This window comes from Cervus elaphus, chromosome 26, assembly GCF_910594005.1.
Source record: "Cervus elaphus chromosome 26, mCerEla1.1, whole genome shotgun sequence".
Classification (NCBI taxonomy): Eukaryota; Metazoa; Chordata; class Mammalia; order Artiodactyla; family Cervidae; genus Cervus; species Cervus elaphus.
This window is the reverse complement of record NC_057840.1, coordinates 33,282,151-33,304,060: the sequence shown is the minus strand read 5'-3', so window position 1 is coordinate 33,304,060 and position 21,910 is coordinate 33,282,151. Positions and strand designations below refer to the sequence as shown.

Genomic DNA, 21,910 nt, shown 5'->3' with positions numbered 1-21,910 from the left:
AGATCTTCTGCCCATTCTTTGATTGGGTTCCCTGTCTTTATTACTGAGTTATAAGAGCTTTTCATATATTTGGAAATTAAGCCCTTGTCACCTGCAAGGGTGACATCATTTGCAAATATTTTCTCCCAGTCTGTAGTTTGCCTTTGTTGTTTTGTTTATGGTTTCCTAGCTGTGCAAAAGCATGTAAGCTTGATGAGGACCCATTTATTTATTGCTTTTGGCTCATCTTTTTGTTTTCTGTTTCTACCAGAGTAGAAGCCACCTTGAAATGGCCTTCTTTCAGGAACTTTAATTTCCCCTGGATGGTTGCCACGGGAACTAGCATCAGAAACAGTAACTGGGTTGGCTGAAAAGCTCCTTCAGGTTTTCATAAGATAGTGTGGAAAACCCTGAGGAAACTCAGTACAGTGGAAAGGTCAGTGATCATCCAAGGCAAGCTCAAACTGGGAAGGAGGAAGCCCTGAGCTCTCCCCTCCATGACCTTCTTGCCAGAGATTCTTCCCTGACCTCTGATCAATTTCTATTAATTAGGGAGACCAAAATGACAAAATGATCTAACTAGGAAGATTCTGGCTATCAGCCCAAGCACAGCTCAAGTACAGCTCCAAGGAGTGGGAAGAGGCGGCGGCAACAGCCCTGGCAGCGGCGAGTGGGGCGGGGCAGAGTCCAGAACATAAGCGGTTTCACTAGGTGACGCCAGCGCCCGCCCGGCCCCGCCCCGGGGTTGGCCTCAGCGCAGAGGAACTCCCGGCTGCCACAGAAGTGCAGAACGTGCCCCCGAGGAAAGGATCCGCTCACCTGACCTGGCATCCTCCTCTCGTGCAAAATTGAGATCCAGGTGGCAAAGGGAGAGATGGGTGGCCCCGAGACCTGTCTTGGCTTCCTGGTCCTGCTTCTGATTGTCTGGTTCAGCGGGACGCCCGGCGGTGAGCTCGGGGATGAAGCTGCGGGGGGGTGCGGGGCGCGTGGAAGTTGGGTGAGTTACGACCTGAACAGGGGTGGTGACGGCGCGGGGGTTCGCGAAACTCCTTGCGGGGTGGCGCCGCGGCCCCCTCCTCTTTCCCTTCCCTTGGCCCCTTTGCGTCTCGGTGGCTCCCACGGGCTACTTGCCGGCTCTCCGGGGCAGAACAGCGGTGCCTTGGGTGAAGCAGTAATGCGGGGAGTTTGGGAGGTGACGCTAGGAGAAGAGGGGGCCAGGACGCTACAGGGAATGCTGTTGAGGCCCCTCAGGGCCCAGTCCGCCCCTTGGGAAGTGGGAGTCCTGGAGCCCGGCGAGCTGGGACCCGTCTGCCTCCCGGCGGGAAGGGACCCAGAGCCGCCCCGAAAAGCACCAGCCCGCGATCTGCGCGCAGAGCCCCTTCTGGTCCCTACTGCTGTCGGCCCTTGAAGGACCAGCGCTCTTTATCACCGATCAGTTAACATCTGCAGGGCGGCCGGGCGAGGAGAGCTCCGCGGCCGTCCAGGGCCCTGGGCGGGGGTGGGCCGCAGCGGGCGACCGAGATTCTCTTGGGCGGTGGAGGGTAGAGCTCCGAGCGACGGATGTGCGGGCGGGTCTCCCCGGGACGCGCATCCGAAAGGCCGCCGCCGGGACCGCTGGGGTCCGCTAGGCTGCCTGCCGCCCCGGCGCCCCCTGCCCCCGGTTCTCCCAAGCACTGTATCAGTGTTTGGGCTCCAGCTGTCGTGTCCTGGCAAAGTAGATTCTGAAGTTATGATACTAAATATAGCTCAACTTGACAGTAACTTCAGAAAGCTTCACAGTCTTAGAGTTGAAACGAAGGAAAAGTTTCCATCCAGAAATTGAGGACAGAAAACTTCAGCCTTGGACAAAACGACCAGCAGAGGAACCCATTTATGACCCTATACATGCAGCTCCAGCCGTGTCTACACGTGTGTTTTGTATCAGCCTAGGGATTTGCTGTCCAGGTATATTTCTTGTAGTACTAGTATTAGCTGTTTTGCATCTTCATAGTATGAAAAGGATTGAACTGGAAGATAGCATCAGCGCCAGCAGTAGTTCCCAAGGGCTGTCTCAGTCCCAGTCCTACCCAGATGTCTCAGTATGTGAGAGGCAACACACCCAACAATACAGCTCCCATCTCCAGTTATCCTCCCTTGTGGGTAGAGGAGTAGGACTTGAGAAGTGTCACTCTTTTGGAGGCCAAAGCTAAGGTGAATGATATCAAAGTATCTAACCAGGGAGAGGAACTCAAAAGATGTACTCTAAGAAGGTACCTTTTGGTGTACTTTCCATGGGGTTTATGTAGATGAAAAAGATCCAGATAAAGAGCAACAAGCATTTGTAAAGACAGTTAGGGATCAAGCTTCTGAAATTCAGGTGACAACGATGCTCCCTGAAAGTTGTAAGCTAGGAGATCTTCATCCCAGAAATCTTCCTATTACCCATGTGTGAACAGAAGAAGGGGAAAAGCCCATGGTGGATTGCCTTACATGAACTTGGGGGATCTTAAATTATTTTTATGACAGTACAAATATGTAGAGGCCAATAGTCCGCAGGCAACTTCTCAACAAAAGCTAGTTCACATGGCTGCTCAGATTGCCTGTGGAATGAGCTACCTGGTCAGAAGGAAGCCCTCCACAAAGACCTGGCTCCTAGGAGCTCTGTCATTGAACAACTTCAAGTTAAGAGCAAAGCCAGTCCCTCTCCAGAGTCTTGTTCCCCATGGACTCTCACTGTCTGGGGAACAGCAAAAACACAGATCGATGGATGGCTTTTGAAAGTCTGGTTATTAATGAGTTCTCCAGCCTTCCCTGGTGATCCAGTGGCTAAGACTCCACACTCCCAATGCAGGGGCCTGGGTTCGATCCCTGGTTGGGGAACTGGATCCTGCATGCCACAACTGAGAAGTCAGCATGCTGCTACTAAAGAGCCCACGTGTTTATGACTCTGGCCAAACACCCTAAGTGGACATCTACCCGTTTGATGTGGCCGAGTACCTGAAAAAGGGTTACCAAATAGCCCAGCCTATCAACTGTCCTGATGAACCATTTATGTGATGGCTTGTGCTGGGCCTTCGATCCAGAGGAGAGGTGCAGTTCCAGCAAAGGGCCCGGTGTCTCACAGAGGTCCGTGCAGCCCTGGGGGCCTGTGTCTGACTCTCCTCTCACACCCCAGCATCAGAAGGAAGGTGCCTGTCAAGGCCCACTTGGAGCCAGCTAGTCACATGCATCACCCAGCATCAGAGAAGCAGATTTGTCTTTCAGAACACTGAGCTTTAGGAATGCTTTAGCATCTGAACTTTCTAAAACAGACTTAATGATGTGGAATGCTTTCTCAATATCACTTTTATTAGCTTGAACTGAAAATGTTTGTGTAAATTTTTTACACATAGTTGCCTTTGAGGTATAGGTATATTCTTACAAAATAGTTTTTAAATTGTTTAAACACACATATTTGAAATAACAATCTTACTACCAACTCCCTTTTATTTTCTTAACTTCTAAAGACGATGCACGTGATTCACCTTTAAAGTTTTGCTTTCTTTCACTAGTTTTGGGAATGATTTGTCTTCAACATGCAGTACTTTTTCTTAGGAAAGTAAAAACCGTCCAGCAGTTATGGGCTAATGCCCCTGCTCCTTTATTACAGAGTAGCTACCTTGGTCCAAAGTGCCATAGGGGAAGCCACAGGCATGAGCAGAGGATAGTGACCACATAACAACTCTAGTGTCACATCTAGGCCAGCTGCTGGTGGGTCTTGTTTGTTCCCTGTGGCCCTATTATGCCAAACACATAACCACTTCTATCCTATGCTGGCTGGTCTAGCTGAACTAATGATTAGGGGTTAATGAGCCCACATCACGATGGGCAACTCTGACATTCCATGACCAGAGACCTCATCTCTGCCAGGCCCCAGGACCACACCAGGAGCCACGTTTCAATGGTGTGACTTTCCCCACGGCAAGTGACATGGCCTCACTTCAGGACACTCGGGGTCTCTGTTGTGAGCCTTCAAGTAGAAAATGGCTTGTAGCACCTTTCTGACCACAGATACCTCTAATGTCACTGGTTCTGCTGGGTCATCTGCCCAGGAAGCAGCTCCAGCCATGCTCACCGTTCACCAATTGTGACTGCTTTTGTGCTGGACAGCAGATTGCAGCAGAGACCTAGGGTCTGTGAAGCCTAAAATATTTCTTATGTACCATTACAGGAAACCTATGGCCACAGCGGTAATTAACTGGAGCTAGGATAGGGACCACACCCCTGAAGCCCTCCAGAGGTTGTAGCTTGGATACTTGTCTCTGTATTTCCTCCAGGATATTGTGTACACGTACTATTGGGGATGGGAAGGTAGGGTCTGAGGTCTGAATCTGGAGTTCACTAATACAGTAGCCTTCACCCCACGTTAATTTACTAGCTACTCAGGTCTCCGTGCATGTCACAAGTCCACGGCATGTGAAATGACTGCTGTGTGGTCTGTGGACCCAGTGATAACCACTGTAAGCAGAACCTGGTCTGCTGTCCACTGATGACTTAGTAGTCCGAGCATCGCTTCAACAATTGGGGGACGATGATCATATGGTTCCTGTGCATGATATCAGAAAACACACTAGGTGCAGTGTGAATGTGAGAGTAGTTTCTGCTTCTGCAGGTTCACTTACCCCAGTAAATAACCATGTGGCTCTTTGGGAAAGAATGGAAGCACTTTTGCACTAGATGTGATGATGAAAATGCCCTCCTCTTTAGAACGTGGCTTCTTTCTCTGTTGATACCTTCTGAGAAGTGGCTTAGATCCGGAAAATGGGCCTGGATCAGATGTTTGGTAGGGATGGCTGCCTTTGGCTTCCTGATCATCCAGCCTGTGTGCTGCCTCTCTTTAATTCTTTCAATGGTACAGTTTGTAGCTAGGTTCCTGCCCATCTGTTTGCCTTTCGGATCACTCTGTGCTATGAGCCAGCATCATATTCTCTGCAGTCAGGCCCTGGCTGGCATTGAGACTCTCTAATTGCTTTGACCCCTGCACCTCTTTTCTGCTGACCTAGAGCACCCCCACCTGAAATCTGATTTTTCCACAACTTCCATCCCTTTTCCTGATAGAAGCCCACAGGAACACCAAGTCCTACCACCATCCCTGACCTTCTGCAAAAGTCATCCTGGAGCTATTGGAGATGCTTCTCATCCACGCTTTCCTCTCAGGCTCCAGAGAGCCCATCAGGCTTTCCCGTGGAGCTGATGGACTGCACACCTTCCTGCCCTTTCACACCGTGTCCGCCCTGGCAGATTCACTTTTCTGAGCCTTGGATCCCCTCCTCTACCACCTGCCTCGGAAGTTCTGGACTTTCTCTTTCATGCCATGTGGGCCAGGCCTTTCTCCAGGCTTCCAAGTCCCATCCTAGTGGGAGATCAGCAGTGGCTCCCCGGCCTTGCTAAGCCAAGTGACCCGTAATTATTAACTCTCCCTTCTCCAGCTTTGGGTTCTGTGCTCATCCTCCCCACCCACACCCCCACTGGCTGTGATCCGCTTCCTCAGGAACAGCCCCCTTACCCTCTGCATCTCCCACAGACACTCAGAGAGACCCTGACATCCTCTGGGTTTTGGCCTTTCCTTCTGAACCAGCCTGGCCCATCCCTGGGAAACGTATGTGTTGGTTCGTCCCACGTGGGAAGCTTGTAAGCAGAGTGGAAACGGGGCATCTCCAGGGCTGTGGGGTTTCTTGCCCGTCTGAGGCTTCGTCGCCTTCCTCAGTCGTGCCTGGTGAGGGTGGGGGGCAGGCGGAGGTCCTGGTCTGTCAGCCCAGCCCGCAGCCTTCCTCTGCTGCCACAGACCTGGGGGAGGAGGCCTATGGGTCTTCACCCTCTCTGCGGTTTGCCTTCACAGACGCTCACTCTCTGTCCTATAACTTCACCATCGATCCTCAGCCCAGACCTGGACAGGTGTTGTGTGAGGTTCATGGCCAGGTGGACGGACAGGATTTTCTCTCCTATGACTGTGGTCATGCTAAGATCATATTCACAAGTCCATTGGGAGAAGAAGTGAAAACCATGAAGTCCTGGGACACACAGATCGAAACTCTCAGAGACATCAGGGACCAACTGCGTGACTTTACACTGGAGAAACCCACGGTCACGGGTAAGTTAGAAAGTCCAAGTACAGGAGGAGCAGATGGGGCTTAAAAACACAGTTGGATATTGGTTCTTCCCTAGTTGTCCAGTGGAAAGAGCAGCTGTTGCATGAGAGACCAGGGCCAGATTAGCTGAGCCCAGATGACCTGCAACGAGGGGACGTGAACCCAGGGGAGGTAGACCCAGGTGGGGAAAAGAATCTGTCAAGCCCAGAGGCTGAAGTCTTTCTTTCCCACGGTGGGAGCAGACCCTCTCACCCTGCAGGCCAGGATGACATGTCGCTGTGAGGATGACAGACACATCAGTGGATCCTGGCAGTTTGGCTTGAATGGACAAATGAGCCTCCACTTTGATTCGGAGAATGGACACTGGAGAGTGGATCACCCTGGAGGCAGATGGATGAAAGAGAAGTGGGAGAATGACAGAGCTGTGACCGAGTTCCTGAAGAAGGTCTCCATGGGAGACTGCCGGGCCTGGCTTCAGGCTTTCATGGGGCGCTGGGAGAAAATGTTGAAGACCTCGGGTAAGTGAGAAGGGAGGAGAAAGTGATAGTCCCCTCGTGGTGACATGGACTGACTCCCATGTGTGTGTGTGTGTGTTTGAGAAAGTGATCTGTCAGAGGTGAGTTGTCCTGGCAGACCAATGACCCGGGGGTGCTCTGTCATCCTCCTTCTTCTTCCACCTCCTGTCATCTCTCCTCACAGCACAGGCCTTTCTGCGACTGAACATGGATTTTTGCTGATCCCAAACCTGTATACATCTTTTTGATTTCTGGAATTTATTTCTCACTGTACCCTCTTTCCAGAATCATTTTTCAAATGTCACCAATCCTGCTTCTGGAAATCTGTCAATACCACCTCTGCTGTCAGCTCCTGAGGACTCCATCTTCACGTCACCATCTCTGTGTCACAGCAGGACTGAGTGGCTGTGTTGGAAACCTCGCTCCCCCATCAGCTGTCAGAGCCCCTGAGGACTGGGCTCCTCCCTTCCTCCATCTTATCTGAGGACCTATCACTGGGGCCTCCATGTGATGGGTACAAGCTGTCTGTAGAGGAGGGGTACCTGAGTCAGGGGGGGTGAGGAGGCATCTGCCGAGTTTGGGGTCTAGACAAGGGCATCATTCTCACTCTCCTTGCAGCATCACCGACCACGGTTCCCCCTACGGTGCAGCCCAGGGCCACAGCCATCAAGACTGAAGCCTGGATCCTCCCTGTGGTCCTCACCAGTTTCATCATAACTGTCTTCCTGGGCTGAGTCCTTTCAAAGAACAGGTTCTGAGGGCAGAATCCAGAGGGAAGGCAGGGGCACAGGGCCTGTTGTGAGGAGGGGGAAGGTGAATCCCAGGCGACCCCTGCCCCTAACTAAACCTCTTCATCCTGGAAATGAGCCAGTGGATAAGACCCCATGTCACCTGAGAGCAGAACTCGGACAAGCTCAGCCCTGAGTTCTGAGAGGTCCCCAGTGTCAGGTGACATTGTGAAAAGGGAGGGGCCCTCACTAGGCTGAGGGCCTATTGATGCTGAAAGGGTTGAGCCACGTCCCCTGACTGAGCACAGACCGCTGGCTGGCAGGGCCCAGGGTGGGTGGTGTGAGAACAGCAGGCGCTCAGGGCGAGGGCAGGACTCCCGGGGCTGAGAGCAGCATGGGGGCTCCACATGACGTGTCAGCGGGGAGGGGACCCACCCAGGGGCCAAGATGAGAGGGGCCGGGCTCTCATCCCAGGAGGAAGGGCAGGAAGGCCTTTGCAGACCCAACTGCAAAGGCCTGTTCTCACAGGAAGTGGCTTGGGCCAAGCAGGCAAGGCAGGAGCCCCACAGGAGAGACTGTGGGAAGGGGCGAGGCCAGGCCTGTGCTCCTGGGGCAGCAGCAGTTCTGACTCAGCCTGTGGCCTGCCCGTCACCAGCCTCCTGGGGACCCAGAGCCTCCATCACTGAGCGGCCCTGCCTTGAGCAGAGGTCCTGGGGATGGTGGGCCTGAGCTGGGGTGGAGGCGCCCAGCTGGGCGGGACCAGGAAGAGATGGGGGGCAGGGACCCTGGTCCTGAGAGCTGTGTGTGCTGCTCAGAGGCTGGAGGGGAGGGAAGGAAGGAGGTTTGCCTGCAGCCCCCCAGGGCTGTCAGGAGGCAAGGCCCCTCCTCCGGGGACCTGCTTCCTGGTCCTTTACGCCCCCGTCCAGGAGGATCCGGACCTGAGTGAAGGGAGCAGATTGATTCCTCACTGGCTCCAGTCCTGAGCCTGAGCAGGGGGTGTCAGGGCCTGGGGTGACTCTGTGATGCAGGAAGGAAGGAGGAGGGGACAAGAAGCTGCTGGGCCTGGGGTGGGGGTGGGGGACATAGGAGCCCCTCAGTGAGGGCAGGGCTGGGGAGGGCTGGGGAGGGACAGCCCCAGGAAAGTGACAGGAGTTCCTCACGCTCCTGGATCAACCTCTTTCTTTTCTGCAGGAGATGGTGCTCCCAGGAAGCCCAACAGGTGCTCTGTCTGCCTTTCTCTTGTTCTTCTCTTTAGATCCAGGAGATCAGACCCCATGAATCCTGAGTATGTTATCCGGTTGCTGTGACACAGTAGATGCATCATCTCATGGCCTTTATCACATTTGATGAAATCCTACTCAGCATCTGAAAAAACAAAAAAAGAAACAATTTATTTCACCACTTTTTTTTGGTGATACATGATGGAATACCTATACTTAAATATTCAAGTACTTGAAGAAATCTCCAGAAACAGGACATTTTTCATCTTATTCTAGTTTGTGGATAGTTAGACTCTTCTGTGCCTCGTTACCTCATTCTTGCAAGTGATATTGCAAGAAAAATGTCATTTGCTATTATACAACTCAGGGATTCTTTCTGTGTCTGGAGAAACCACCTCAGCCTATTTTCAGCTGAGCGAAGTTTTATTTATGACTGTCTCCCTTAATAATTTATTATGCTGAAAGTGAAAGTGTTAGTCGCTCAGTCCTGTCCGACTCTCTGCGACCCCGTGGACTGTAGCCCGCCAGGCTCCTCTGTCCATGGGATTCTCCAGGCAAGAACACTGAAGTGGGATGCTGTTTCCTTCTCCAGGAACCTCTCCAACTCAGGGATTGAACCCGCGTCTCCTGTGTCTCCTGTATTGACAGGCGGATTCTTTACCATCTGAGCCACTGGGGAAGCCCATTTATTATGCTGCTGCTTTTTAAATCAAAATCTCGGTACTCCAGAAAACTTGAAGTATTTAAGGTTCTCTCTCACGAGAGAAGTCATGATGTTTCACCATTTCTCCACCTTATGGATTAAATGTACCTGGTGCTTCTAAGAAAACGTGGTCTGAGCGGATGCATGCACCCTGTGTTCATGGCAGCGCTGTTCCCAGCAGCCAGGCCTGGAAGCCACCTCGTGTCCACTGACAGATGAATGGAGAGAGAAGATGTGGACATATATCCAGTGCAATGTTACTCAGCGTCAAAAAGAATGAAATAACGCCATATGTAGCAACATGGATGGACCTAGAGATTGTCATATTGAGCGACATACGTCAGACAGAGAAGCAGAAACACCTTTTGCCATCACTTATATGCGGAATCCAAAAAGTCGTGATACAAGTGCTCTTACTTACGAAAGAGACTCAGAGCCTTAGAGAGTGAATTTATGGTTGCTGGGGGAAAGGATGGGCGGAAGGGATAGTTAGGGAGTCTGGGATCAACATGTAGACACTGATTTATTTAAAATGGATAACCAGCAAGGACCTCCTGTGTAGCGCATAGAACTCTGCTCAATGTTATGTGGCAGCCTGGGTGGGGATGGGAGGGGAGCCGGGGAAGAATAGATGCATGTACGGAAGTGAAAGTGAAAGAAAATTAGTTAAACAATCATGTCTGACTCTTTGGGATCCCATGGACTGTAAGCTGCCAGTTCCTCTGTTCATGGATTCTCCAGGCAGGGGAGTACTGGAGTGGGTTGCCATTTTCTTCTCCAGGGGATCTTCCCAACCTGGGGTTCGAACCCGGGTCTCTTGCATTGCAAGCAAATTCTTTACCAACTGACCCACCAGGGAGGATAGAGAAATGTATGTGTGTGTGAAATCCCTCGCCTAGCTTCTTTGTGCTGCTCATCAGGATGCCTGAACTCCTCTCTGGGTGTATATTTACGCTTTGCTTCCATATTAAATAAACTGTTTCTCTGTATGTCTCCAGTAATAACACTGGTACCTATTTTTACAGTTTTTGCCTCCTTGAAACATTCTTACTTTGAAAGACAGTAAAAGCCAAGGGAACTTAGCATCTCGCCCCTGGTGTTTAGTATCTAGAATTCCTCATTTTACACCAAGCTACCCAGGTTCAATTCCTGGGCAGGAAACTAAGATCCTTCTTTAGCACCGCTCACTGCTGTCTCTCTGAGATCAATATTAAGGAAATATGCACCTTACATTAAGTTGTAACTATCCACCTCAAATATACAGGTAGAGGGGCTTCACAAGTTTGTCATGGGAGATTTTGCCTCTGCAGAGAGTTTAGAAAAAAAGAAAGTCCTCTCAAAGTTAACCTGGTTCCTTCCCTTTCTAGGGCCTTTAATGTCTATTGTTGTTCTTTCCTTTCTAGTCCTTGTTTATTTAACGTTGTGATTGACTTTGTGTCTGTAGGATCTACCAGTTTGAAATAACACTCATGGTGGCTCAAGAAATATAGCCCATTCCAGTGGAGGGTGGCCCAGATCCATGTAGGTCCCTGTGAGGGACTTCTGCACCTTGAGGGGAGGCTCAGTTCAGTGGTCCCTGTCCAGCAGGGAGAAGTTTGGATAGAAGAAAGCTTCGGCCCCTTAACCCTTCAGAATAAGGGTGTAGAACCCCTCAGTGGGTCATGAGACAGGCTGGGACAGTTTGCTGCAGTGAGTGTACCTGGACAAAAGTCACATCAAGCATCAAAATACAAAGAAATTATAAGGGGCTGAAAATAATTGTGTGCCTGTGCAGTTGGGGCAAATAATCAACAACAAGATACAAAAAGACCAAAAACCCAAAGCGATTTCAGAGCAGCCAGGAGCAAAAGCAGGTACTGGTCATGATCCCTGCACACAGCACCACCAAGGGGAACAAATCACCCAGGTCATCCCCCTGGTCAGAACCTAGGACCCGCCCCCACGCTCATCTCATATGTAGGACGGGATCCCCCACGCTCTGGAGCCAGCAAGGAAACATGTTACTGGTTTTTGCTTCCTCATGAGTCCCAATGAAGCTTCTTTTCCCCTGAATCTGTGTCTGGCCTTTTATCAGCTTCTATTGATCGAGTCCAGGAACCCTGGCTGGTAACACAGGAGGACTTTGGCTAAATAAAGGTCAGGAATGCTGCTTGGAGATGGTGTCTCCAGTGGGCTTCATCAGAAACAGGGATTGAACACATGCAGATTCCAGGTGGGGGCTCACTGTGTCAGGAACAGAGCAGGCGCAGTGGCTGATATGACCAGAGAGATGGGAAGGCCAGCCGGGTCCTGACCGCAGAGAGTGTGATGCTGGTTCACAGCACAGGGCGACCCTAGAGGCAGACAGCCTGGATGGGCGGCCAACCTAGATACAACCTGCACGGTGGAAAGGAATGACACAAAGGAGTTCCCTGCTGGCCCACTGGGCAGGACTCCGGGCCTTCACTGCCAGGTGCCCGGGTTTGATCACTGGTCAGGGAACTAAGATCCCAAAAGCCAGGCAGCCGACCAAAAAACAAAAAACCCCAGAAACGAAAATAAAACACAAGCTGGATGATTAGGACGCTGAAAAGAGCCATCCCAATAGCTTGTCTGGATACACTGCCCAGTTTCTAGAACTGAGCCAGTTATCAGAACCAAGAATCCATGACTAGAGAGAGATGCCAGTTTCCAGCAGGAAGGCCCTCTTATCACCATGGCAAGCGCAGTGCAGCAGTCTCTGGCCTTCCCCATCCTTGGGAGCCACATGGCCATTGACTCAGGTAAGTGCACACTGGGACGCAGAAGCCACCCCAACATTCCTGTGGACCCAGTGTGTGACTCACATCATGTCCAGGGATCTGAAGCATCATCACAGCCCCACTGCTATTAATGTGATGCATGAGATACAGAGTATTGAATACATAACCGTCCTGCATCCTGCTTACAGGGGTATCATGGTGTGTGAAGACCCACACAGTGGTTATTTCCCATTCTGTGGATTTGAACCAGTGATGGAAAAGTCTCTGTGGTTAGGAATGGGGTGAAGGCTGCCATAGTTGAGAAGTACGAGTACATTCTCATATTGTCTTTCCTTTGCTACAAATAGAATGTTGCAAGACCACCTTTTTCTGGGTAAAATGACAGAGATTCTTTAACAATCATAACCTGAAAGCATGCAGGGCTGTGATTCCTTCACATCTCTGTTTTATATCTGCCTGGTCTAAAGCATTTCTATCAATGGCCGAACTCTAAATATTTCATAATTTGAAGACCAGAGGCCTCTGCAGAGGCATGCTCAACTCAGCTGTGGAAGGTGTTCATGGAAAGGACATGAAGGCATGAGTGTGGTGGGATCTGCTACTAGGACACTAGGACCCTGTAGCACCCATGACACTGAAGTCCGTCAGCGGGGAAATCGTGCCGGGGGTAACCTGCCTGCCTGCTAAGTCACTTCAGTCGTGTCTGACTCTTTGTGACCCTATGGACTGTAGCCCACCAGGTCCCTCTGTCCATGGGATTCTCCGGGCAAGAATACCAGAGTGGCTTGCCATGCCCTCGCCAGGGACAGCTTGTGACATCCTAATCAGAGCATCACAACCCAATCCCACAGGGTCAGAGGCACAGCCACGCCACATGTAGTGGGGAAACCGATCATTTAAACATGGCTACTGATAGGGTCCTGAGTCTGGTGGAGAAGGGACCTCTGGTCTGGATGAACTGGTCTCATCCACTCGGTAATCGTTACAGAGAGGCCAGCTGTCCTAGGATGGAAGAGACTGTGTGGTTTGGCATAAGCAGGGCCACAGGGAACAAATAAGATGACCAGCAGGGGACTGAGCCCTGACCCCAGAACTGTCGTACCTCCCCTATCCTCTGCCACTTCTGCGGCCTCACACAGTGTCCCCGTGGCCCCTGGGACCTAGGAAGCCAGTCTACAGCAGAGGAGGGGCGCTAGCCTGTAACTGCAGGACCCACCCTCCTGTCACCTCCCCACCACCAGAGGCTACGAGGCAGGACTGGGCAGGGTTGAGATTCATGAACAGGCAGCCGAGGCAGCCACTGGATAATTAATTCCCCAGGTGATGAGTCACCCAGTGCTGGGGTTCGCAAACCAGGGCAGTGGTCAGAGGGATTCCTTTGGTTTTTCACATTGTCTTTGCCTGTTGTCACACCACAAACGTGGAGGTGCACAGAGACATTCGCCAAAAGGCCTGAAGAGACGAACACATTTATTGTTTTCTGCAGATTTCGCAGCTCCTGTCTTAATCAATAACCATTATAGGTTTCCATCTCCACAGTCTGTGGACGATATGAATGTGGAACCGAAGGGAAGAAGTGGGGGTGCCCCTCCTCACCCTCAGGCCCCATGTCACACTTTGGGGGACTGGGCTCCCGTCCCTCCTGAGGACCAGGCTGGGAGGCTTTTGCTGGGGTGAGTCCTCAGGCAAGGGGATAAGATGCCAGTTGGTGGAGAGTGTGATTCGGGTCCCTTCACAGGTGGGAAGGTATTGGCGGCCCTGGGCTTCTCAGGATGCAGAAATGTGGAATGAACTTAGTGAGCTGCAGGGGAGGAGCTGTGACCCCTAAGGGGATGTGTCTGGGGAAGTGAGAGCCCGGGGCGGCACGGGTGGTTTATGGCTGGTACAGCGGCCTGGGAGTTCAAGGGCAGGGGGCCGTGTGGAGGAGAAGGGTCTGTGTGAACAGATGAAGTCAGTGCTGTGTGCTTTTCAGGGGGTGTCTGAGTTCCCCCCACAGGAAGGTGGCCTGGCCCAGCCCTGCCACGGGGGCTCGCACTCCTGGGGGCGTGGGTGACAGGCTGGGAGCTTGGGGATAGCAGTGTTCCTTTCATGCCCATGCTTGGCCTCTCGCCGCCCTAGCTCCCATTGTCTGAGCATTGCTTTTTCAACCAATTTGTCCTTTTGCTGGCCTGAAAGTGGCCAACTAGGCCAGCAGCTGCCAAGAAGGAAAGGAGGTCACCTAAGGATTGAGGAGGAGGAGGTGGAGGCAACACTGCGCCCGTAGGCTCTTTAACCAAGGCCAGCTTAGGTCCGCTCTCTGGTTATAACGCATCACCCCGCCTTCTCCCGGCAGGTTCACCAGGAGCTCACCACCCTGCGCTCCGTGGACACAGTTGTGCAGCAGAAGCAGGACCAGGATGCAAGACTGATGTTGGTGCCAGCAGCCCTTGCCACCTGGAGCCCGGGGTGACCCACCGTGGGGAGGAGCCTGGCTGGCCAGTAGAGGAGGGGATGAGTCCCCAGAGTCCTCCCACTGGAGTCTCTCCTGGGGGCTCCCCCCAGGCTCCCCACACCCTCTGTGGGACTGTTGTTCCTCAAAATTTCAATCATCTGTGCCTCACCTTTCTTCTGTCCATCCCCTTCTCTGGATCCCCAGGTTCCTTGTGTATCTTTAGGGGTAGAAACACCTGATAAGGGGCTTCCCAGGTGGCGCAGCGGTAAAGAATCCGCCTGTCAATGTGGGAGATGTCTGTTCCATCCCTGGATGGGGAAGATCCCCTGGAGGAGGAAATGGCAACACTCTCCAACATTCTTGCATGAGGAAATCCCATGGACAGTGGAGGCTAGCGGGCTACAGTCCACAGGATCACAGAGATACGACTTAGTGACTAAACAACAACTCCTGAGAGAGGGGTTGGTGAGTCCTCAGCATATACAAATTCGGGTTATCTGCATGATCTTCTCAGGTCCTAAATGAATATTTAGCCTCTGTTCATTCCCTTAGGTAGCGTTTCCCATTTACAAATGTGTAAATTGAGGCATGGCAAGATGAAGAAACTAGCACAGTCAGAATTTTGTCCAGATTCCTGTTTCTGGAGGTATCTATAGTCCACATCCATGAAACTGCTTCAGGTGCTAATTCCAATCTCCCCAGCCCTCCACCTCTGACCTCATGCCTGGGGATCTGGGATGAGGCCGGGGGTAGGGGCATGCATGAGGTGAGTCTGGTTGCCCAGGTCCCTGGGGCCCATGCTCCTCACACCAGGCCGACCTGACACATCTCTGATGGCAGCCTCTGACTTCCTCCTGTTCTCCCAGTCCTTCCTCCCTGTGGTCTGGGTCTACCAGGGGCTTCCAGGTTGCCTCCTCTGGAGGACTCAACCCAGGCTCCCACCCCCAGCCCTTCATATGGCACCTGGCCCCACCAAACTCCTGTCCCACCCAGCCCTGAGTCCTGCCCACCCTTGTGGGCCTCTTGTCCTCCAACTGGCCTCCCCGCACAGGTCTGTCCCACACAGAGACTCTAGTGAGTCCGTTGAGAACCTTCTTGCCTCCTTTGCACCTGTTGACTCACAGAGTTTGCTGCTCTCCGTGGGCGGCAGCTGGGTGACCCCAAGGTGGAGCCTGGTGGTGGGATGTGAGTCAGGGCTTCTATCAGATAAGCCTGCGTGTGGCCATGCAGTCACACGGCTCATCAGGACCCAGGGACCTGCGATGATTGTCTCAGCCTGGGCTGGGGTCACAGGGAGGCGGGGCAGAGCTGAGAGATGGCGAGAGCCAAGTTTGGCTCCTCTGTGTGTGTGTGTGTGTGTTGGTGAGGGGGTGGCTGTTTGCAGAGAGTCTTCTGTGTGGACCTCTGTTGGCTGTGAGGCCCAGCCAATGCTAGGCATGGTCTCCAAATGCTGGCCAGAGCACCAGACATTTTGCAATCTGCTGACTCTGTGCTGGGACAGGGAGCAAGCAATTCTGTGCCCATGGTCTCTAAGAGTGGAGTCTCCGTTTCCCACAGTCCTCCAGTGCTCCAGATCATAAACCCTCTTGATTTCCAAAACAGGAGTGGGGGCGGGGGGCGAGGGGCTGCTTCTCCCAGTGCTGCACCAGGGCTGAGGTGCCTGATGTAGGGCCAAAACCTCCTGCTCCTTAGGCAGAATACTCCAGTGTTTGAGAGTAGCTCCTCTGTTTGAGAGTAGCTGGCGAAAGGGTCCCGACTAGATCCCTTCTTTTCTGCTCCTGCCCTTCTCAGTGTGGTTCTTTCTCTATGCTGGTTGTAGAGGGGATGTTCTGCCGATTTCAGGTCATTTTCTCAGAAAGACAGCTGTTTTGTACGTGGTTGTGGTTTTGGTGTGTTCATGGGAGAGCGGAGCTCAGGGCATCCTACTTGGCCATCTTGATTTTGCCTTTGTGTGATCAGTGATCTTTCATGTTAGTATTGTAATTGTTTGGGGGTGCCAGGAACCATGGGCACATTGCCATCCAATATGTGTGTGTGTCCTGACTGCTCCGTTGACCCGTCCATCTCTCTCCTGAGACTCCTGAGTCCCTGAGACACAACAATATCGAAATTAGGCCAATTAATAACCTTACCTCTATATGTCCCATTGACAGGAAGAATCATGCCTCTCTCACTTTAAATCCAAAGACAGAAATGGTTAAGCTTTTGAAGAAGGCATGTCAAAGCCAAGATGGGCCAGAAACTAAGCCTTTTGCCCCAAATAGTTAGTCAAGTTGTGAACGCAAAGGAAAAGTTCTTAAAGGAAATCAAAAGTGCTCCTCCAGTGAACACACAAATGAGAAGATAGCAAAACAGACTTACTGCTGATATGGAGAAACTTTCAGTGGACTGGACGAAAGATCACAATGCTGCCTTAGGCCAAAGCCTAATCCAGAGCAAGGTCCTAGCTCTCTTCAATTCTATGAAGGCTGAAAGAGGTGAGGATGCCGCAGAAAAAAAGTTGAAAGCTGGTAGAGATTGGTTCATGAGGTTTAAGGAAAGAAGCCATCTTCCTAACATAGAGCGCAGAGTCAAACATTGAGGGTTGATGCAGAAGCTGCAACAAGTCATCCAGAAGATCTAATAAAATAATCTCTGAAGACGGCTATCCTGAATTAGAGCTTTCCAGTGCAGAGAAGAGTGCTCTATTGGAAGAAGATGCCGCTGAGGACTTGCATGGCTAGCAAGGAGAAGTCAGCCTGGCTTCAAAGATTCAAAGGACAGGCTGACTCTCTTGTTAGGGGCTAATGCAGCTGGTGACTTGAAGTTGAAGCCAAGCCTCACTTACATTCTGAAAATCCTAGGGACTTTCAGAATTATGCTAAATCTACTCCACCTGTGCTCTGCAAATGGAACAACAAAGTCGAGATGACAGCATATCTGTTTACAACACTGATTACCAAAAATATTAAATCCACTGTTGAGACCTACTGCTCCCAAAAAAGGATTCCTTTCAAGATAACACTTCTCATTGAGAAAGCACCCAAGGGCCCTGATTGAGAAGTACAATGAGATTCATGTTGTTTTCACACCTGCTAACACAGCATCCATTCTGCAGCCCACAGATCAAGGGGTAGTCACCATGTTCAAGTCGTGGTATTTAGGAAATAGTTTCTGTAAGGCTATAGCTGCCACAAATAGTGATTCCTTTGATGGATCTGGGCAACATCAATTGAAAACTTTCTAGAGTGAATTCACGATTATAAGTTCCACCCAAAACATTCGTGATTCATGAGAGGTTGAAATAACAACATTAATAGGAATTTGAAGAAGTTGATTTTAACCTTCTGAGATGACTTTGAGGGGTTCAACAGTTCACTGGAAGAAGTAATTACAGATGTGGTGGAAATAGCAAGAGAGAATTAGAAGTGGAGACTAATGTAAAACGGGATTGATTGTACAATCTAACGATAAAATTGGAATAAATGAGAGTTGACTCTAATGAATGAGCAAAGAAAGTGGTTTCTTGATATAGAATCTACTCCTGGTGAAGATTTTGTGAAAATTGTTGAAATGACGACAAAGGACTTAGAATATTATAAGTTTAGAATAAATTTAGTTGAAAAGGCAGCAGGTAGGTTTGACAGGATTAAGTCCAATTTTGAAAGAAGTTCTAGTGTGGGTAAAACGCTGTCAAAGAGCATTGCATGCTAAGAGAAATCTTCTGTGAAAGGAAGAGTCAAACGATGTGACAAAGTTCATTGTTGTCTTATTTTCAGAAATTGCGCTACCCATCCCAACCTTCAGGACCACCACCCTGATCAGTCAGCAGCCATAGACATTGAGACAAGACCCTCCACCAGCAAAAAGTTGGTGACTCCCTGGAGGCTCAGATAATGCTCAGCATATTTTATTTTAGAAAAAAAGTGTTATATATTAAGGTCTGTACATTATTTATTTAGACATAAAGATACTGAACACTTAACAGACTTCCATGTCAACATAACATTATATGCAGTGGAAATGAAAAATTTGTGTGATTCCCCTTATTGTGAAATTCACTTTATTGCCCTGGTCTGGAACCCAGCCTCCAATATCTCTGAGGTCAGCCTGTATCTACATGGCTCTTAGTCCACATTTTCCAGCCTAGAGCTAACATTGGGAATGGCTGCGTAGTAGGGTAAACATATGACCTACTGTTGGGATATGGTGAAATATACATTTAAAAATTCAGAGAATTTAAGGATCACTTCACAGCTGGACTGCATGTTACTTTAGGAGTGATCCTTAAATTCTCTGTTTCCACAAGAAATAAAGCATTATCATTGGTTTTATTTAATCCCATCACATGGAGGAATGGTGAAATACCATGACTTTTCTCCTGGATTAGAAAACAGGCATGATGTACTTAACTTTTTGGCAATATAGAGATGTTGATTTAAGGATCACTGTAAAGGCTTCCCAATCCCTAAGAAAGGCAATCCCAAAGAATGCTCAAACAATTGCACTCATCTCACATGCTAGTAAAGTAATGCTCAAAATTCTCCAAGCCAGGCTTCAGCAATATGTGAACCGAGAACTTCCAGATGTTCAAGCTGGTTTTAGAAAAGGCAGAGGAACCAGAGATCAAATTGCAAACATCTGCTGGATCATCAAAAAAGCAAGAGAGTTCCAGAAAAACATCTATTTCTGCTTTACAGACTACACCAAAGCCCTCAACTGTGTGGATCACAATAAACTGTGGAAAATTGTGAAAGAGATGGGACTACCAGACCACCTGACCTGCCTCTTGAGAAACCTGTATGCAGGTCAGGAAGCAACAGTTAGAACTGGACATGGAACAACAGACTGGTTCCCAATAGGAAGAGGAGTACGTCAAGGCTATATATTGTCACCCTGCTTATTTAACTTATATGCAGAGTACATCATGAGAAACGCTGGGCTAGAAGAAGCACAAGCTGGAATCAAGATTGCTGGGAGAAATATCAATAACCTCAGATATGCAGATGACACCACCCGTATGGCAGAGAGTAAAGAGGAACTAAAAAGCCTCCTGATGAAAGTGAAAGAGGAGAGTGAAAAAGTTGGCTTAAAGCTTAACATTCAGAAAACTAAGATTATGGCGTCTGGTCCCATCACCTCATGGGAAATAGATGGGGAGACAGTGGAAACAGTGTCAGACTTTATTTTTTTGGGCTCCAAAATCACTGCAGATGGTGACTGCAGCCATGAAATTAAAGATGCTTACTCCTTGGAAAGAAAGTTATGACCAACCTAGATAGCATATTAAAAAGCAGAGACATTACTTTGCCAACAAAGGTCCGTCTGGTCAAGGCTATGGTTTTTCCAGTGGTCATGTATGGATGTGAGCATTGGACTGTGAAGAAAGCTGAATGCTTAAAAATTGATGCTTTTGAACTAGGTGTTGGAGAAGACTCTTGAGAGTCCCTTGGATCACAAGGAGCTCCAACCAGTCCATCCTAAAGGAGATCAGTCCTGGGTGTTCATTGGAAGGACTGATGCTGAAGCTGAAACTCCAATACTTGGGCCACCTCATGCGAAGAGTTGACTTATTGGAAAAGACCCTGATGCTGGGAGGGATTGGGGGCAGGAGGAGAAGGGGACGACAGAGGATGAGATGGCTGGATGGCATCATCTACTCGATGGGCATGAGTTTGAGTAAACTCCGGGAGTTGGTGATGGACCGGGAGGCCTGGCGTGTTGCGATTCATGGGGTCACAAAGAGTCAGATACGACTGAGCGACTGAACTGAACTGAACTGTAAAGTCTTCCCAGGTGGCACTAGTGGAAAAGAATCGGCCTGCCAAGGCAGGAGATACAAGAGACATGGTTTGACCCCTGGGTCAGGAAGATCCCCTGGAGAAGGAAATAAGAACCTTTCCAGTATTCTTTCTTGCCTGGAAAATTCCATGGACAGAGGAGCCTGGTGGGCTGCAGTCCACGGGATCAGAAAGAGTCGAACATGACTCAGCACCCATAGGGTAATAAATTATGAAGGGAACCAGTCAACATAAAATTTTGTTCCACTGAAAATACAGTGAAGTTGTTTCTCTGGAGATAGAAAATATACCTGAGTCCTGAAATAGCAGAAGTATTTTTGGAAAATTAGACTTTTCCCTGCATTGTGATCTTATTCTTAAAACTGATGATATTGCTGGAAAATACTTCTGAACTGAGCCTCCCCTCAAGGTGCAGAAGTCCCTCACAAGGACCTACATGGATCTGGGCCACCCTCCACTGGAACGGGCTATATTCCTTGAGCCACCATGAGTGTTATTTCAAACTGGTAGCTCCTACAGACACAAAGTCAGTCAAAAGGTTAAATAAACAAGGACTAGAAAGAAAAGAACAACAATAGCCATTAAAGGGCCTAGAGAGGGAAGGAACCAGGTTAACTTTGAGAGGACTTTCTTTTTTTAAAAAACACTTGGTGGAGGCAAAATCCCCCATGACAAACTTGTGAAGCCCCTCTACCCGTATATTTAAGGTTCATAGTTACACTTCAATATAAGGTGTAATAATATAAGGTGTATATTTCCTTAATATTGATCTCAGAGAGACAGCAGTGAGCTGTGCTAAAGAGGGACCTTAGTTTCCTGCCCAGGAATTGAATCTGGGTAGCTTGGTGTAAAATGAGGAATTCTAGACACTGAACACCAGGGGCGAGATGCAGTTCCCTTGGCTCTTACCGTCTTCGAAAGCAAGAATGTTTCAAGCAGGCAAAAACTGTAAAAATAGGTACCAATGTTATTACTGGAGTCATATAGAGAAAGAGTTTGTCTATTTAAAATGGAAGCAAAGTGGAAATATACACCCAGAGAGGAATGTAGGCGTCCTGAATGAGCAGCACAAAGAAGCTAGGATAGGGATTTAACATACACATACATGTCTCTATCCTCCCTGGTGGGTCAGTTGGTAAAGAATTTGCCTGCAATGCAAGGGACCTGGGTTCGATCCCTGGGTAGGGAAGGTCCCCTGGAGAAGAAAGTGACAACCCACTCCAGTACTGCCTTGCCTGGAGAATCCATGAACAGAGGAGCTGGCAGCTTACAGTCCACAGGATCCCAAAGGGTCAGACATGACTGTGCAACTAAGCTTCTTTCACTTTCACTTACGTACATGCATCTATTCTTCCCCGACTCCCCTCCCATCCCCACGCAGGCTGCCACATAACATTGAGCAGAGTTCTATGCGCTACACAGGAGGTCCTTGCTGGTTATCCATTTTAAATAAATCAGTGTCTACATGTTGATCCCAGACTCCCTAACTATCCCCCCATCCTTTCCCCCTGGCAACCATAAATTCATTCTCTAAATCTCTGAGTCTCTTTCTGTTTTGTAAGTAAGAGCACTTGTATCACGACTTTTTGGATTCCACATATAAGTGATGGCAAAAGGTGTTTCTGCTTCTCTGTCTGACATATGTTGCTCAATATGACGATCTCCAGGTCCATCCATGTTGCTACATATGGCATTATTTCATTCTT

At 49.7% G+C, this 21,910-nt stretch overlaps 2 protein-coding genes and 1 pseudogene across 3 annotated transcripts in view; all 3 read left to right on the top strand.

The window, feature by feature from the left end:
- The window catches only part of LOC122684462 (retinoic acid early transcript 1E-like), a 94,122-nt gene that overhangs the window by 54,599 nt on the left and 17,613 nt on the right, over positions 1–21,910 (top strand). The window lies entirely within an intron of this gene.
- On the top strand, positions 728–8,696 carry LOC122684477 (UL16-binding protein 3-like). Its single transcript, XM_043888594.1, has 5 exons — positions 728–926; positions 5,837–6,088; positions 6,329–6,604; positions 7,220–7,352; positions 8,521–8,696. The coding sequence occupies exons 1-4, from the start codon at positions 854–856 to the stop codon at positions 7,333–7,335; spliced, it is 717 nt and encodes a 238-aa protein (XP_043744529.1). The 5' UTR covers positions 728–853; the 3' UTR covers positions 7,336–7,352; positions 8,521–8,696.
- On the top strand, positions 1,888–3,116 carry LOC122684482 (annotated as a pseudogene).

What these genes read in the sequence shown, in the direction of transcription:
- LOC122684477 (XM_043888594.1), top strand. Translation starts at nt 854, where the DNA reads ATGGGTGGCCCCGAGACCTGTCTTGGCTTCCTGGTCCTGCTTCTGATT. An exon ending in GTTCAGCGGGACGCCCGGCG is followed by an intron (nt 927 to 5,836) that starts GTGAGCTCGGGG and finishes TTGCCTTCACAG; the next exon opens with ACGCTCACTCTCTGTCCTAT. An exon ending in GAAAATGTTGAAGACCTCGG is followed by an intron (nt 6,605 to 7,219) that starts GTAAGTGAGAAG and finishes CTCTCCTTGCAG; the next exon opens with CATCACCGACCACGGTTCCC.